This window comes from Balaenoptera acutorostrata, chromosome 19 (assembly GCF_949987535.1).
Source record: "Balaenoptera acutorostrata chromosome 19, mBalAcu1.1, whole genome shotgun sequence".
NCBI lineage: Eukaryota > Metazoa > Chordata > Mammalia > Artiodactyla > Balaenopteridae > Balaenoptera > Balaenoptera acutorostrata.
In genome coordinates this window covers 17,848,713-17,866,096 of record NC_080082.1, presented here as the reverse complement: position 1 = coordinate 17,866,096, position 17,384 = coordinate 17,848,713, and the positions used below count along the sequence as shown (strand labels likewise).

Sequence of the window (17,384 nt, the reverse complement as noted above, 5' to 3'; positions counted from 1 at the left end):
GTCAACTTTTGCTTTTGTGGCCTTTGCTTTTGATGTCATATCCAAGAAAGTATCACTAAGTCCAATGTCATAAAAGCTTTTCCCCTAATTTTATAGTTTTGGGTCTTACGTTTAGATCTTTAATCCATTAAGAGTTCATTTTTGTACATGATATAAGGTAAGGGTCCATCTTCATTCTTTTCCATGTGAATAGTCAGTTTTCCCAGTACTATTTGTTGAAGAGACTGTCCTTTCCCTGTTGAGTGGTCCTGGCACCCTTGTCAAAGATCATTTGACTATACATAGAGTATACGCAAAGGTAGTTGTGTCTATGATATTTTGGAACTTATTTTCCCACTATTTATATATTCCTAAGATTTAGCCATATGGTGTCACTCTAGTAAGTGACCACATTTGGATATACACCATCTAGGACATTATAACATCCTGGAACCTCTCCTTGTAGACCCTCCCAATCACTGCCTCCTTCCTCATTCCCAGAGGTACTGGCTCTCTTGACTTTAACACTATAGATTCATTCTGCCCTTTTCTTTTCTTTTTTTTTTTTTTTTTTGGCAGCACCGTGCGGCATGCGGGATCTTAGTTCCAACCAGGGATCGAACCTGTGCCTGCTGCATTGGGAGCTCGGAGTCTTAACCACTGGACTGCCAGGGAAATCCCTTGTTTTGCCTATTTTTGAACTTTTTTACAAATGAGTGTCACAGTATATATTGTTTTGTGTCTGGCATCTTTGGTTCAATATATTATATTCTTTTGTGCATATTGCAGTGCTTCATTCTTTTTCATAGCTGATTAGGATTCTATTGTATGATTATACCCCAGTTTATTCATATTCTCCTTATGGATATTGGGTTGTTTCAGGTTTAGGGTCATAATGAATAATGATGCTATGATCATTTGTGTGTGTGTATGTGTGTATAAGTTCATATATCTATACACATTTCTCGAGTATATACTTAGGGAATTGATTTTATTTTTTTAGAATGAAATTTTTATTGAGATAACGAGATTCATATGCAGTTATAAAAGAAATAATAGAGAGATCCTTTGTACTTTTTACCCATTTCCCCGTACTGGTAAAATTTTGCACAACTGTAGTACAATATCCTACTCAGGATATTGATATTGATACAATCCACAGATATTATTGTGACTTCCCCAGTTTTACTTCCATAAAACTGATCTTAAAGAGAAAACAAGATGGTTTAATTTGTTGAGTCAAGAATCATTCATTCTTGAGTACAGTACTCAACATGCAAATTACATTTAACTGTTGGTATAGAATGGCACACTGCTACTTCCCTAGGACATTTAATTCAGACAGAATTATCCCTGGGCAACCGTTATCTTTGTATCTGCCAGCAATTGCCCTATCTTCCTTCTTATAACAGTATGTAAACTCTCATATCCAGAATAACCGGGTCTTTAGTTCAGCTGAGTGGTTACATACAGTACAGAACCATTGATTTTTTTTTCCCACCCCTGTGTATTTAATATATTCTGAGGTCCAAATCAAGAATCTCCCATATTTAACCTATCTTTGGTCATCCTGAAGGCACTTGAGAATCCAGCAGTATATCAGGGTCATTAGCTTTCCCTGGACAGTATTAAGAGATATAGAAAGTTTGCTAAGTCTGTCCTGGCCCTGAGTATTCACTCTGAAAAAGAGTTTATTTGAATAAAGTTTTGACTCATTTGCTCTTTATGTCATTCTGTAGGCTCAAAATGAACAATACAGAGAGACTTGTTTTGCTCATACATAGTTTCTAAATTTTCAGTAATGAAAATTATTAGTTTTTTAAAGGAAGTTATAAAAATACTAGCACATAAATTAAATATAAAAATACAGGGTATTCGGATCCCAAGAAAACGGGAGTTTACTGTGGTCTAGAAGTCAGGCTGATTGCACATGATAATTAGTTATAATTGGCAATGTTTCTTCCAAAGATTGAACTTTTGCTAAGTTTTTATATATTATCACTAGCTTGAGTTTCCCCCTTTCTCTGCCTTTCATTTCTACAGGCACCAGAAGGAAATTTTAAAACATTTTAAAAATAGCTCTTTCCTAATAAGTCACCCAGCACACAGGCCTCGTTTCTTCTAGTTTCAAATATAAAAAAGAACCTGGGTCAGACAAGAATGATCCTTGTTGCATGCCCATCAGTTCATGCATTTTCCTTTTTATTCTGTGAGTCTCCAGTGCAAACAAAAGCTAAAAGGTTAAGGACTACTCCAAGTTCCCAAGAGCTAATCCCTGGTTGGCCTTCAAAAAGAGGTCTATAATTCATTTTTGAATATGCCTTCCAAGTGGAGGTGTTTGGCCATGTGCTCCTCTTTGACATCACCTGGTGCCCTCTGGTGATCTGTTAGCTCCAAAACCTTTCACTTTGTCTTGAAAGCTTTCTTGGTATCTGTGGTGGGCATGGCCATGGCTGCTCCAGTCATCTGTGTCTCCATCATTCCTGATTGGTCATTGGCATTATCTTGGCCCACATTTGGAGAGTGAATGCTCTGAAGCCCAAATACACAGCAGAAGTACCAGGATGCAGCTATCAATAATGGGTAGTTCGATTCCTTTCTGTAGCGTAGGCTTACATAGGGTCATTGGAAATAACACTTTGTGATAAAGCCTAAGAATGTCATGTTGATCCATCCACCAATAAGAATCACAGCGAGGACATTTGTGACATTCTCTTTCATCACATCTGTGAGCATCGTGGGATCAGTTGTAGGAGAAGGTGGTATTATTTTCCCCTTTTTTTTTTTTTTGAAAACTCCATCCTCTGGGTTCTTGAAGTAACATTTTTATGTCAAGGACTGTTTGGGAATATAATTTCCATTTTCCCTGAGGACTGTGCTTTGAATTAGGACTTAACTAATTTCAGATATTTGCTCCTGGGTGAGCTTCTTGTCACTCTGCAGTAGGATAGACACCTAGTGGTGGATCACACCCCCAGGTGATGATAAAGATGGGCTGGACCACCCAGAGGCTCATGTCGGAGTTGAGCAGCAGCTCACTGAGAGCCAGTCCGACCAGGGTCACGGGGCTTCTCCTCCCTGGGGCACTGGGGCTCCTCTTGGGATTCTCCTCAGGGACTTTTCCATCCTGCAGCCTGGGCATTATCTTGGCTCAGGGCTGGCCTGGGCTCTGCTGTGGCCTCAGGCCTAGTGCATTGCCTCTGGCTGGGCTGCTATTTGATCTTAAATAATGTCTGAAGTTTATAGAGTTCTCAAACAGTAACGAAGGGTTCCCTGAAATATTTTTGCTTGCTCTAAACCATCTGTATTAAGACCACATTTTGGAGTGAGAGTTATTTTACTAAACCCTTTTTTTTCTTTCTTTTATTTATTTATTTATTTATTTATTTATTTATTTATTTATTTATGGCTGTGTTGAGTCTTCGTTTCTGTGCGAGGACTTTCTCCAGTTGTGGCAAGCACGGGCCACTCTTCATCGCGGTGCACAGGCCTCTCACTATCGCGGCCTCTCTTGTTGCGGAGCACAGGCTCCAGACGCGCAGGCTCAGTAGTTGTGGCTCACGGGCCCAGTTGCTCCGCGGCATGTGGGATCTTCCCAGACCAGGGCTCGAACCCGTGTCCCCTGCATTAGCAGACAGATGCTCAACCACTGCGCCACCAGGGAAGCCCTAAACCCTTTTTTTTGACCACTCTGACCCTCCTTGCCTCTGTGAAAAAAAAAAAGCAGGCTATAAAACAGTATATACCATATGAATTCATTTTTATGAAGACACAAAACCTTTCATCACTGCCTAGTACATTAAATTGTAAGTACTCAATAAAAATGGAAGCATAACAATTGAAATGGTTGAATGAATGGACAGGAAAAATAGTTTTATGCACCACAATGTTAACTAACTGTACTTATTTCTGTTATAAAGCTATAGTTGATTCGTTATTCTTTTTTTTTCTCATACAGTAGGAAAAAAAATATAAAAGGGTTGCTTATTTATTTATGATGAGAGATTGGTGAAAATGAAAATACTTTATAGTTGTAGAAAGAGCTATGTAGGGAGTCAAACATCCATTCTCTGGAGTATCTCAAACCACTAAGACATTTTGTTATCCTTTTACTCTGAAAGGCAGCATAATAGTTGGGATGTGTCATAAGGAAAAAATATCTTCCATAGTTTAGATACATAGAGCAAGTTGGGATGCAATTCCAAAGATAATAGCTTACCAGGGCTGAGAGGGTTCCGATGTAACAACAGTTGAGTGGCAGCTGTCTAACTCTTGCTTCAAAACAGCATGCTTAATGCTGGGGTGGGAGACCCATCACTGGGTGGAGACCTTTTAGGAGACAAAAATAGAAGTTTCCTTATCCTCACGGAGCTCAGAGGCAAGTGACTGACTGGGAGGTTACACTTAGAGTTTTTGTGCTTCCGTTGAATTCATCTTTAAAATAGGGATGATAATATTATTCCTGCTTAAAAGGTTGTTATAAAAAGTAACTACTGGTTCCTTAAAAAACTAAAAATAGAACTACCGTAAGACCCAGCAATCCCACTACTGGGCATATACCCTGAGAAAACCATAATTCAGAAAGAGTCATGTACCAAAATGTTCATAGCAGCTCTATTTACAATAGCCAGGACACGGAAGCAACCTAAGTGTCCATCATCGGATGAATAGATAAAGAAGATGTGGCACATATATACAATGGAATATTACTCAGCCATAAAAAGAAATGAAATGGAGGTATTTGTAATGAGGTGGATGGAGTTAGAGTCTGTCATACAGAGTGAAGTAAGTCAGAAAGAGAAAAACAAATACAGTATGCTAACACATATATATGGAATCTAAGGGAAAAAAAAAAAGTCATGAAGACCTAGTGGCAAGACAGGAATAAAGACACAGACCTACTAGAGAATGGACTTGAGGATATGGGGAGGGGTAAGATGTGACAGGGTGAAAGAGTGGCATGGACATATATACACTACCAAACGTAAAATAGATAGCTAGTGGGAAGCAGCCGCATAGCACAGGGAGATCAGCTCGGTGCTTTGTGACCACCTAGAGGGGTGGGATAGGGAAGGGTGGGAGGGAGGGAGACGGAAGAGGGAAGAGATATGGGAACATATGTATATGTATAACTGATTCACTTTGTTATAAAGCAGAAACTAACACACCATTGTAAAGCAATTATACTCCAATAAAGATGTTTAAAACAAAAAATTGTTTTCTGAGTAGGTAATACTGTATTTGGGAAACCAATTTCGGAAGGGTGTACAGTGAAAAGTCTTCCTTGCACCTGTCTCCCAGCCACCAGGTTCCCTTAAATGTTTCTGGAGAGATTTTATGCATATGCATGCATATGCATGCATATGTATATCTGCTTTTTAAAATGATAGATGATAACACATTATACTAACTATACCTTTCTCTTGTTGAGTACAGAGTATTTCCTATCCTTATCTCATATAATACTCACAATAGTAGTTAAGATAGGTTCTCATATTGTCTCCATTTTACAAATAAGGAAACAAAGACATCTCAATTTCTTAATAACTTATCCAAGGTATATAGCATGTAAGTTATAGATAGAATCTACTTTCTAGGTATAGAGGCAGTTATTTTGGTATTATTTATTTATTTAGCTTTAAAGTTTGAAACCATTTCAAACTTACAGAAAAGTTGCAGGAATAGAATAATAGTCTTTCTTTGGCTTTCCTAACCTTGATATTTTTGGAGATCACAGCTGGTCGTTTTGTAGAATATCCCTCAATTTGCGATTGTCCTAGGTTTCCTCACAGTTAAACCCACATTATGCATTTTTGGCCAAAAGACACAGGAGTTACGTTGTTTTCCCCCCATTGCATCCTGTTTTGGGCTATGCAGTGCTGATTCGTCCCATTGCTGCCATTAAAGGGAGAAAAGGGAAAAGAGGAGAGGGGAAGGGGAAGTAGCTTACATTAGTTAGCTTTTCAGACAGCCCTGTCTTCAGTAAATATCTTTTCCTTGTAGCATCCTGGCGGAGAAGAGGTTCTGCTGGAACAAGCTGGTGGAGATGCAACTGAAAGTTTTGAAGATGTAGGCCACTCCTCTGATGCCAGAGAAATGCTCAAACAGTACTATATTGGTGATGTGCATCCGGTAAGAATTAGCTGAGCTCTAGGAGTGCTTGTAGAGAGAGGAAGCTATCCAACAGCCACAGATCGTGATGAGGGAATGAGTTACTAAAATGGAAATTCGTTCAACCCAGCCATCAGGCTAAATTTTCTCCAAAATCATCTAACCTTACTGTGTTAAGATAGAGCTTCTTGTCTGTAAATCAACACATATAGTGTCTATGAAAAGGAACTGATTTTGGAGGTGGGGTTATTTTTGATCGATTTTTTTGTAATGCAGTTATTATCTCTACCTAAAATAGTGGTTTGGTTGTTCTTGCAAATTCATTGCTAAAAGTGGTAACTATGGACTTTTAAAACCATACCATTCTTACAGGGGACCCTGATATGCTCAGAGTCAGGGATGCAGGGGTGGGGGAGTGGGCAGTACCCTTCTGTAGACCCTGGCATCTCCCAGGGAATTACTACTACCAGAATGTAGTCTCATGTTCCAAAGTTATAAATAAGCAGGTAATGAGAGTTCGTTTAGATGTGTCTTAAAATATTATTTGTTTTCCTCTTTAAACAGAATGACCTTGAATACAGAAGTGATGGCGAGGTAAGAAGTCCTCTATTTCTCTTGTGTCTTTCAAGTGTTTATATTTCTATTTACTCAAATAAAATTGCTTTTTTTTTTTTTTTTTTTAGTGTATTGTAACAAGAGAAGTGTTTACTTTTCCCCCAAACAAAAATCCTGTTTTTCAGGAATTTGGGCTCAGTACCATCTCAGGAAAAAAGAATAGCTGAGTCTTGAACAGTAGGAACATTGTGTTCATGCTTCTATTTGCTTTTTTAAAAAATTGAAACTCTAAAGCCATGCCCCGTATTGCTTTGGAAGAAATTAGTTTATAGGTTCAGTTGTAGAAAAGTATTTCTTATTCTTACATTTAATAGTATAGACGATAATAATTGCTTCTGTGTTGGAAAAAGAATTGGAAGGTCGATTTACTCTTGCAAGTCTTAGAATGAGTTGTAGACTGGAACAATTGAGTAATTGACTGGAACAGGCCTTTCTGTCCCTATTCCCCTATGGTGTAGGCTCAAATAGGCCTACACAGCCTTCCCATTCACACAGTGATAACCGTAAAAACAAAAGATTAAATATTTGAAAACCTTAATGTGTACTGCATAATGTACCAGGAAGAAAATATGAAAGCATTTTTGCTTCCCACAAGCTGGATGGTTCATCTCCCTTATTCCCCCACTTTTTTCTCGCCATTTTCCTTGACTCTTCCCCTACCCTGTAATTTAAAGGGACAGCAGTTAGTTGTCACCCAGAACATCATGGAGGCAATGTTCCCTCCTCTTTTCCTCCTTCTAGCTTCTTGCTTCCCTTTCCTCATTGAGCTGGTATTACTGAACACGTGTGACACAGCAATTAAAGTTGACCTAGACACAAGAATTCTTTCAATTCAAGAGATTGCTTGATGGTATCTGCCACCTGTTGCTCTGCCATCCAGAGTGCTTGTGTAAATTAACTCTTTCGTCTTGCTGCACTCTGCTACTCTGAACTGTTGAATTGTTTATGAAGGGGGCATGAAATAGTTCTTTAAATGCTTTGTGAACACTGTTGGTTTCTTTGTCCTCCCCTCCTAACATATGTGCTATCCATTCTTGAATCTTCACTTGTGTAATTAAGGTAAAATTTGAACTAAGCATGGCTTGTTTGGTATATTGAACATGTCCAGAAACCATTGCTCTCAGAGGTCAACGTTTGATTCAAGGGATGTTCCCATTTGTACAAGAGAAGCACCTTGTATCCAGGAGGCATAACCCACTTCTGCACAGCACTGTGAGAACACCCATTATATTTAAGACAAATGAAATTGTGGGGGAGTTATAATGTCTAGAAGTCTACCAATTGCTTCTTGTTGCCATTTTTCTTCCTTGGTAGTATAGTATGTAGTTAGGACCATTCTTAGGAATGGAGAGCAAGCAGTGTTTTTCAAATTCTATTCCTTGTACCACCTATATTGTAATCTCTTGGCGTGTTTTCTGAAATGTATATTTCCTGGGCTGCCATTACTACTACTGATTCATGATCTCTGGAGGTGGGAATTTGCGCTTAAAGTAACCCAGATAGCCAAACACCAGACTGTGCTGAATGACTGCCCATCTTTTTGTTTGAAAACTTAGGGAACTTTAGTTCTCTTCTGTGGAAAGCACTGTCTGCCTTCTATATATAGGCCAAAGAATTAACTAGAGATGTCTCAGATAAATTAAAACTGTTGAGCCTTGGACTTTTTGTAAGAAATAAAGAAAAAGAAACCCTTTTAACTGGTGAGATTTGGTGAAATTCTGTAAAAATTTAGAAGTCTCCAAATGTAGTTTGGCCCCAGCCTGGCTTAAAGAGTGATTAAAGGCAGTGTTTTCAAGGCTGTTTTTATCATGTCTGCTATACCCAAAGGATAGTCTTCATTAAATAGTCAGTCTGATGATTGAGTGTTTCCAGTCACACTGCTGTACTTCAGGCAGATCCAAGACCACCTACATAGGTTGTCATTGAGCTATAGTCCAGCCTGATTTTAGTTCCAGGAAGAAATTCTTGCTCCTTCACGTTTATTTCTTACATGGGTTTTAAAGAGGCACTTCTGTGTCTAGGCTGCAGGTGTCTCTTTTCTTATTTTTTTTTACATTCACCATGAAGAAGTAAATGTAAAGTTCATTTCATTAATACTTTCTTTTGGTTAAGGTTTCAGAACCTCTGTGAGGAAGTGATTTTTTTTTTAATGCCTAATTAAGAGGTGTCTTCTGCCTTATGCGACAGTTTTCATTTTCATTCTTCCTTTATTTTTCTGCTTCTCTCCTCCCTCCACAGCTCCAAGCTCCATGTCTCTTCCCTGCCTGAAACTACCTCCCCACCCCCTCAAAAAAACTTTAAAAAAAAAAAAACACCCAAAACATGCTATTCTAGAGTGTAAATCAGAAACTTTTTCCCAGTATTTTGGAAACTACCTTTCATACTGCTTTTGCTATGACATGAGTAAATAAATAATTGATGGTCACCATTGTTTCCTTGTTAAACTGATAATGCCTGAGGTTCAAGACCCTGAAATGTTTGTTACAGTACTAAAACTTAAAAGCTTAAAAACTACAGATCTGGCAACAGATGTTTTTCTTACCTGCTTCAGTCAAAGATAACTAACTAGAATTAAAAAACCTTTTTGTCTCTAAATCTCTGCCTGGCTGGATTAGTCCCCATGCTGAGAGCCATCAATCTTCCATTCATACTTAAGTTAACACTTTTCTGGTCTGCTTTGAGTTATGGAAACTCACCTTAGAAACAGTGTTTTCTGTACCAGTTTGCCTGCCTGCCTACTGTGCTAAAGTAACCTAGACACATTTGTGGTCCATGAGGTCTCTCTTTGGATTATGGGTTTACTTCTTGGTTAACATTTTTATCACTCAGTCTACCTTCAGTTCAGGAGATAAGGAACATACAAATGCTAACCTGACTAAAAAAAGTGGCACCATTTCATTCATTTATTCAACAGATATTATCTAGGTGACAGTTAAACAGTTAAACTGCTTCACTAGTCAAATCTCATTACAGTGCATAGACCCAATAACCTGACCATTTTTCCATTTAACTTTTGTTAGTTTGTGGTGTACATGGTTAAAAATTCAAATAGTACAAAAAGTGTACTATAAAAATGACTGCCATCGCCAACTCTGTCTCCCAGTTCCCCTTCTCCTGAGGTAACCGGCTACCATTTTCTTGTTTACTCTTCCAAAGAGATTCTGTGCATACATACATATAAATAGGTGGATGGATGGATAGATAGACTGATTGATCAGTAGACAGACCAACCATCCCTTCCTTTAAAAATCTCATAGGTGCTGTTCTGCCCCTTGCTTCTTTCTACTAAAAAATTTTATCTTAGTGATTGTTCCTTATCAATTTATAAAGATCTCTCTCATTCTCTTTAATACTTAGTATTCCATAGACAAAAGCTTTGATGAGATGACATTTGCTATAACAGGATTTGATCTGTTTCTTTTTTTTAAGGAAGTAAGATTGTCTCTATAAAGGCTTAACATGGTTATTTTTGGGTTTTTTTTTTTTTGGTTTTTTTCTGGTTGCGTTGGGTCTTCGTTGCTGCACACGGGCTTTCTGTAGTTGTGGCGAGCAAGGGCTACTCTTCATTGCGGTGGCTTCTCATTGAGGAGCACAGGCTCTAGGCACGCAGGCTTCAGTAGTTGTGGCACACAGGCTCAGTAGTTGTGGCTCACGGGCTCTAGAGCGCAGGCTCAGTAGTTGTGGCACACGGGCTTAGTTGCTACGCGGCATGTGGGATCTTCCCAGACCAGGGGTCGAACCCATGTCCCCTGCATTGGCAGGTGGATTCTTAACCACTGCACCACCAGAGAAGTCCCTTAACGTGTTTCTTAAACTTCATTTTTTAACTTAAAAAATTTAACTTTTGAAATTTAGTGAACTCCATCTGTGTTAGAAGCAATTTATAACTTGCATTTAAAGGCAGATACATTTTTTTCTCCCAGGTGCTACAGACTTTTGTTATACAGTTTTCTATTACATGTACGTAAAGTATTATACATACATAGCATTCAGTTTACCTTCTCTTTTATGGGAGGGAAACTAAAAAGAATGCATGCTTTATAGTTATGTAATGTAGTTAGTTGGTTGCATCATACTAAAAATTTCCTTTTAAGAATTGTTAAATATTCCTATCATATCTACAACCTAATTTATTAACGTTTAAAATGGGTATGCAGATGCCCTTTAGATGAGTAGTGCTTGCTATTTACCAAAGAATTTTGTATGGTGGTTTCATTGTTGCCTGTTTCTTTTTCCCTAACGTGTATTTTGTAACGTAATCTTTTGAAATAAAGCATAGAATGTAATGGCAAGATCACTCTTGAAAGACAAAATACCCTTTCCTGAGGAATCTGAAGGCTTAGTGTCTTCTTGTAATGCTTTATTTAGAAATGATGTGTAGTTTTGCAAAGCAAGATGTCAGAAGGACAAGGTAACATCTTTTGCAAATCAGCCCTCCAGTGTTACAACAAGTATTTCACTTCTTGGGTCCCAGTAAATTAGTGTCTGAGTGTTTTAATTTTTTTTCTTCAGTGATGTCTTATGTATCTTATCATAATGGGTTCTTGAGAGAGTTGTATAGAAATTTGTTTTAGCAGGTGTTTTTCATCTTTGAATTTGCCCTTATGTACAGGGAAATATTATTTATATGACTGGGCTGACTCTAGGGATTTATGCTTTACAATACAGTAATTGTTAAACTGTATTCTCATCTAGAAAGAAATTTTAGTACATTAGAGTGTCATGAGAAGGCTGTCCTCAAGATCCACACCACATGGCCATGAAAATATTGAAATCATATACTTTCAAAACTCAGACTTTTTAGGTTGTATGATGAACCTAAAACTAAAATTTATATAGTGTTAGCTAATGTTACACAGTCCATTGTATTATGGGGGAAAAATACTTTGCAGTAGTGTTTGAAGCCCAAAGTTCCCAAGTTGTTTTTCATAAGTTTCTGGCCACATAGAAACCAAATTATTCTAAATAAAAAGCTGCAAAAACTATCAGACCACCCAAATACTCATTAAATTTGCTGAAGGTGTCCTGTGGTTTAAAATCCACTTCTTCCAATTTTAAATACTTGGAATCCTCTTGGAATGGCGAACATTCAATTTAGGAATTAAAACATAAGCTTCTTATATACCTTATGTTTCCCTTTTATTTAAACCTCTGAAAGTCTAAGTATAAACTGTTTAGGCTGAAGATACACATAACGCTCTGTCTATATGTTTGAATGCATCATAACTATAATTTTGGCGCATTGTTTCCTACGTTTATGTTCTGGTGACAAAGTACGCCATTCCTTAAGCATGTGTTCTCCTCCCATGTTTTTTTTTTTTAATAAATTTATTTATTTATTTTTGGCTGCGTTGGGTCTTCATTGCTGCGCGTGGGCTTTCTCTGGTTGCGGCGAGCGGGGGCTACTCTTCATTGCGGTGCGCGGGCTTCTCATTGTGGTGGCTTCTCTTTGTTGCGGAGCACGGGCTCTAGGCGCGCGGGCTTCAGTAGTTGTGGCTCGCAGGCTCCATAGTTGTGGCTCGCGGGCTCCATAGTTGTGGCTTGCGGGATCTAGAGTGCAGGCTCAGTAGTTGTGGTGCACGGGCTTAGTTGCTCCATGGCATATGGGATCTTCCCGCACCAGGGCTCGAACCCGTCTTCACTGCATTGGCAGGCGGATTCTTAACCACTGCGCCACCAGGGAAGCCCTCCTCCCATGTTTTTTCATAAACAGGGTTCATGGTGAAATCACCCCCCACTGACCCCCAAATCCCTTCCCATATGTTTGCCAATTATGACATTTCTTTGTCATTCTTTTAACCACATCAGCGAGGGTTAGTGCTCACAGCACACTGTCTCTCGGGAGAGTATCTGGAAGAACACATCTTTACGTACGTGCTGGAAAACAGAAACATCTCTGTGTGGTTGTGCTCCTTCAGTCTTCCTTCTTGGACGTGGGAGAATGGTATTAACTTCTCTCTAATCTTTAGAAGTCTGCTCTTGTAGGTTTTGCTAAAATGCCCTTGGGTCGGAAAATTGTGTTGAGTTAATTGAATATGACTTTAGAATTCAGGTTCATCTGATTTGAGCCTTTCAGTTCACAGGTGAGGAAACTGATTTATCATTGAGCTTGAAGATATTAGACATAATTTCAGTTATAATCAGCTTTAATAAAAAGGTTACTCAAATATTATGAAATATTTCCTCTTGTCCTACAAAGTCCATGTTAGTATTTGTATGTATATAAATATATTTATTTACTTATTTATTTTATGAGGGAATTAAAGGCTTAATGAATCTTGAACTTTAGGAACCACCGTATTTAAACAGTTGATTTCTGTTAATTTTGGACTAAAATCAGAGTAGACTTAAAGCAATCTGGTTGTTTGGAAGTGGATTCCAGACTCATTGGAGAATAAAGAAGCATGCATATTAATCACTTGGTAAGGCTTTTGGTAGAACTCTGGATTTGAACTGCTCTCTTGTAACTAAAATCATATAGTATTGCAATTACTATTATCCATGCCAAAGATGGAGAGCAGTCACTTCTCCTGACCAATCTTGCATGTAAATTAAAACGTGGGCAAGAACATAACCAGCCAAGATATGCCTGAACACCCACAGGGGTAAATTAAAGTCAATCATAAACTGTAGGAATTTCACCTAAGCATCTGTTAGATTCAGCACAGAGCTCTGGAGTGGAAATGAGAACGGGGGAGCTGTGCACGGAGAGAATGGCAGGGTGAAGATGAAGGAGGGTTTTGTGTTAATCGAACCCTTTTCTTCTTAATTTTGTTAAATTAAAAATAACTTATTTGGCTTCTTTCCAAACTTGGCTGAGACACTTGGCTACAAGAGCAGTGCCTTAAAAAACTCTTTCGTTTATAGTTGATTAAAAGCGGAGTCACTTTGGCATTTATTTGGCTCTTGGTATTCTAAAGAGGATAAGCTTCCTTCTCTTTTCTTTCCTAGATTGCTCTTAAAACAGGGGTTGAGGTACTTAGTTAAAAGAAAGAGAGGGAGGGAGGCAGGGAGGAAGGAAGGAAGGAAACCATGTATATTTTAAAATTTTTATTGCTTACTAGGAACTATTACAATTTCAGTATATTATGGTCTTGATTCGTCTGGTCTCTCTCTCTCTCTCTCTCCCCCTCTCTTTCTTCTCTCACTTGCTTACTACGTTGTCTGAGGCTCAGTCTAGTTAGCACACAGCAGTGCTTTTGGTTGTAAAAGAGGCTAAAAACTGAAATCTAGAGAATCCATTTATATGAACTAACAGATTTAATGTGGTTATAGATTAAACATCATAATACGTATATTACTCCATTTCGCTTTCACATAAGCCTTTCAGATTACCTCTGCTTTTTTTTTTTTAATACTAAGTCTACATTTTTTGTTCCATAAAATCATTGGTATATGTGTGGATAAAGAAAGCATAAAAGACCATGGAATTTTCTTGATAGAATTCAATTATTTCTTGGCTACTGTAGTGGAATATTTAAAAAGGCAACGTTGGGCTTCTCTGGTGGCGCAGTGGTTGAGAACCCGCCTGCCAATGCAGGGGACACGGGTTTGAGCCCTGGTCCAGGAAGACCCCACATGCCACGGAGCAACGAAGACCCTGCGCCACAACTATTGAGCCTGAGCTCTAGAGCCCGCGTGCCACAACTACTGAAGCCCATGCGCCTAGCCCATGCTCCACAACAAGAGAAGCCACCACAATGAGAAGCCTGTGCACCGCAACGAAGAGTAGCCCCCGCTCGCCACAACTAGAGAAAAGCCCGCGCGCAGCAACAAAGACCCAATGCAGCCAAAAATAAATAAATAAATAAATTAGTTTAAAAAAAAAAAAGCTTTAAAAAGGCAACGTTGTGAGATGCACACACAACCATCATTACCACCCCAGCCTTCCAAATCTGCAAAACGCTTGCTGTATTTCTCAAAGATTGACCGTAACATGTTTTAGCTAGCCTGACTCATTCTATTCAAGGAGAAATGTCCCAGATTGTTATCATCGGGGTCTCAAAGAAGTGTAGTAGTATATTAATAGGATTTATCTAAAACTTTTTATTAGAAGTTTTACTTGCCTGTCGGCGATTTCTTTCAGGTTTGGGGCATGTATTCATTGCATGACAATGTTTTGGGTATATGAAATTAAAACTTACCTCATGGTCTGCTCTAAAATATCTAGGCCAGTATGTATGTAGGGTTTTTGGGAATCTTGGAGGTTACTGAAATCTGTAGTTATGTGTCCATACCCTGGCATATTACTGCATATTGGCAGAGATGATCTTTTGGGCAGCAGTAACTTATGCTAATGGGTTATTGTCCTCTGGCAGTAAGTTAGCAGGCTTTTTTGTACTATACAACTAATTAATGAAATCCATAACTTCATTTGTTATTTACATAAATTGAATTTAAAAATTTAGTATCAGCTTTATTAAGGTATAATTCACATGCCATCCAGTTCACCTATTTAAGATGTATAAGTCAAGGGTTTTTAGTATATTCAGAGCTGTGCAACCATAATCACAAATTAATTTTGGAACATTTTCATCACTCCAAAAAGAAACCACGTAACCTTTAGCAGTCATTTTCCATTTCCCTCCAGCTCCTCTTCTCTCAGCCCTAGGAAACCACCAATCTACTTTTCTGCCTCTCAGTTTGCCTATTCTGAACATTTCATGTAAATGGACTTTATATAATACATGGTCTTTGGTTTCTTTCAGTTCACGTAACATTTAAGGTTCATCAGTGTTGTCGCATGTATAACTACCTCGTTACTTATTACTGCCAAATTTTTGTTTTTAAGTTTATTTTGGTATTTTCTTTCCTCTAACTCCATTCTTGCTGTTTTCATTGTGAAATAAGCCCTAAGGTCTCTAATCTTAATTATTATGATTTCAGAGAGTAAAGCAGTTCACTTCTCTAAGCCACAAAGCAGTCATCTGCATGCTTTTGAGCATTTCCCAGTTGATCTCTATGTTACAAGACAGAAGTTTTTATTTTTTAAATGTGTTTTCACAAAATGTGATCTTAGCTACTGCCAGTGGCAAGCCCCAGTGAACCAGGCTTACCATTGTGACTGCAAATTAATTCATTGCAATATAGTTTGTACCAGTGGCTTTTTTTGTTTGTTTGTTTGTTTTTTACAAATAAAATGAGTTTAGGTCATTTCTCTACACTTTCATTAGTGGTTCTTTACTAGGGAATACCAGTATATTATCAGAAAAAGAATTCCTAGTCCTCCCATCGCAGATGGATTTGTAAACATCAAATTGCATGAAAGATGAAGTTCTGTTATTAGCTTCAGAGTTTGCATGACTATTCGAGAAGATTTATATACTCTGTGTTAATCTTGTTTGTTTGTTTGTTTGTTTTTGAACATGCATCTTCTTCAGGACCCTCCAAAAAATAATACGTGCAAAAGGTTGGTATTCCCTTAATAGATTTCCTTATGCTCAATTTACTGTGTGGCAAAGAGGTTCTTCCATAAATATACATGTGAAACATAACTTAGAGTACAGTTTGACAGCTCATTCTTTTTTGGTCACGATTACTGCAAATTCAGTAGTTCCTTAGCTTTAGCAAAATTAAGTTTTACAGTTTTAGTCATCTTGAGTAATCTCAAAAAAGTTCTTGCCTTGAGTAATTTTTAAATCTTGTTGTGACATAAATTAGAATCACATGTAGTAAGAGGTAAGTATGCATGGACAAGTACTACTGTTAATTCAGGCCCACAGTCTCTGCAGCTCAGCCAAGCTATGCAACTTCCACTAAAAACTTAATCCCATTTAATCCTCACAACCACTCTCTAATCTCATTTAATCCTCACAACCACTCTGCACCTACCTTACATATTATAAATGTAATAATAAATGTAAAAATGTATTATTACATTTTACAGAAGAAAAAAATTGTGTATTGCAGTCATGTTCAGGAATGTGTGTTTTCTCAAAGGTTTACTTATCCCTTGCAGTAATGTTACTAACACAGTAGTATTAGCCCTGAAAGGTATACATTTATCATCCCTTAAGTGTCTCTGCTTGAGATAACTGTAGAATCCTTGGCTTGTAAAAATTTATAGAGATTATATAGAGCTATTTTATCTTTCTGAGATCCCACTTAAAGCATTTCATAGAGAGAGAGAAAATGTGTCTTTTTTCCCCGTAAAAGTACCATGTCTTTTTTGTTTGAGGTGACGGACAGAATATTTTTACAAAGTGGAAATTAAAGGAAACTGTTAGTAAATTCAGCTTTCTTAATATTAAGGATTTATGCTCATCCAAAAGCTCCATAAAGAATTTGAAAATACAGGCCATAAACTTGCAGTAGACTTACACTACGCTTAAAACTGATTAAAAATTACTGTGTAGAATACATAAAGAATTTTTACAAATCAATTAAAAAATAACTTAGTAGAATATGAGAAAAAGACTTAAACAAGCACCTTACAGAAGAGGAAGCACAAATATAAACATATGGGAAAAAAAGGTTTAATTTCATTTGTCATCAGAGAGATGCAGATTAAAATCATGGGGTATATTTCACACCTGCCAGATTGGCAAAAATTTTTTAAAATTCTCAAAATAAGAGGAGTTGTTTAGGAAGTGTATTACCAATATTCTTAGGCCCTCTTTAGGGTCTTAGGGAGATGTAAATGGGTACAATCCCTGTGGAAAACAATTTGGCATTATCAA

General features: G+C 37.8%; 1 protein-coding gene and 1 pseudogene across 3 annotated transcripts in view; one reads left to right on the top strand and one right to left on the bottom strand.

The window, feature by feature from the left end:
* Positions 1–17,384, top strand: part of LOC103003768 (cytochrome b5 type B) — a 33,241-nt gene that overhangs the window by 10,253 nt on the left and 5,604 nt on the right. For all 3 annotated transcript variants that reach the window (XR_009006089.1, XM_007198198.2, XM_007198197.2), the window contains exons 2-4: positions 5,983–6,111; positions 6,655–6,684; positions 16,086–16,114. Coding sequence is in view for 2 of the 3 variants with exons in the window: in XM_007198198.2 (XP_007198260.2) it covers positions 5,983–6,111; positions 6,655–6,684; positions 16,086–16,114 (188 nt within the window). In the remaining variant the exon portion in view is untranslated. The remainder of the gene's footprint in view (positions 1–5,982; positions 6,112–6,654; positions 6,685–16,085; positions 16,115–17,384) is intronic.
* LOC114235964 (ER membrane protein complex subunit 3-like) lies at positions 2,266–3,121 on the bottom strand (annotated as a pseudogene).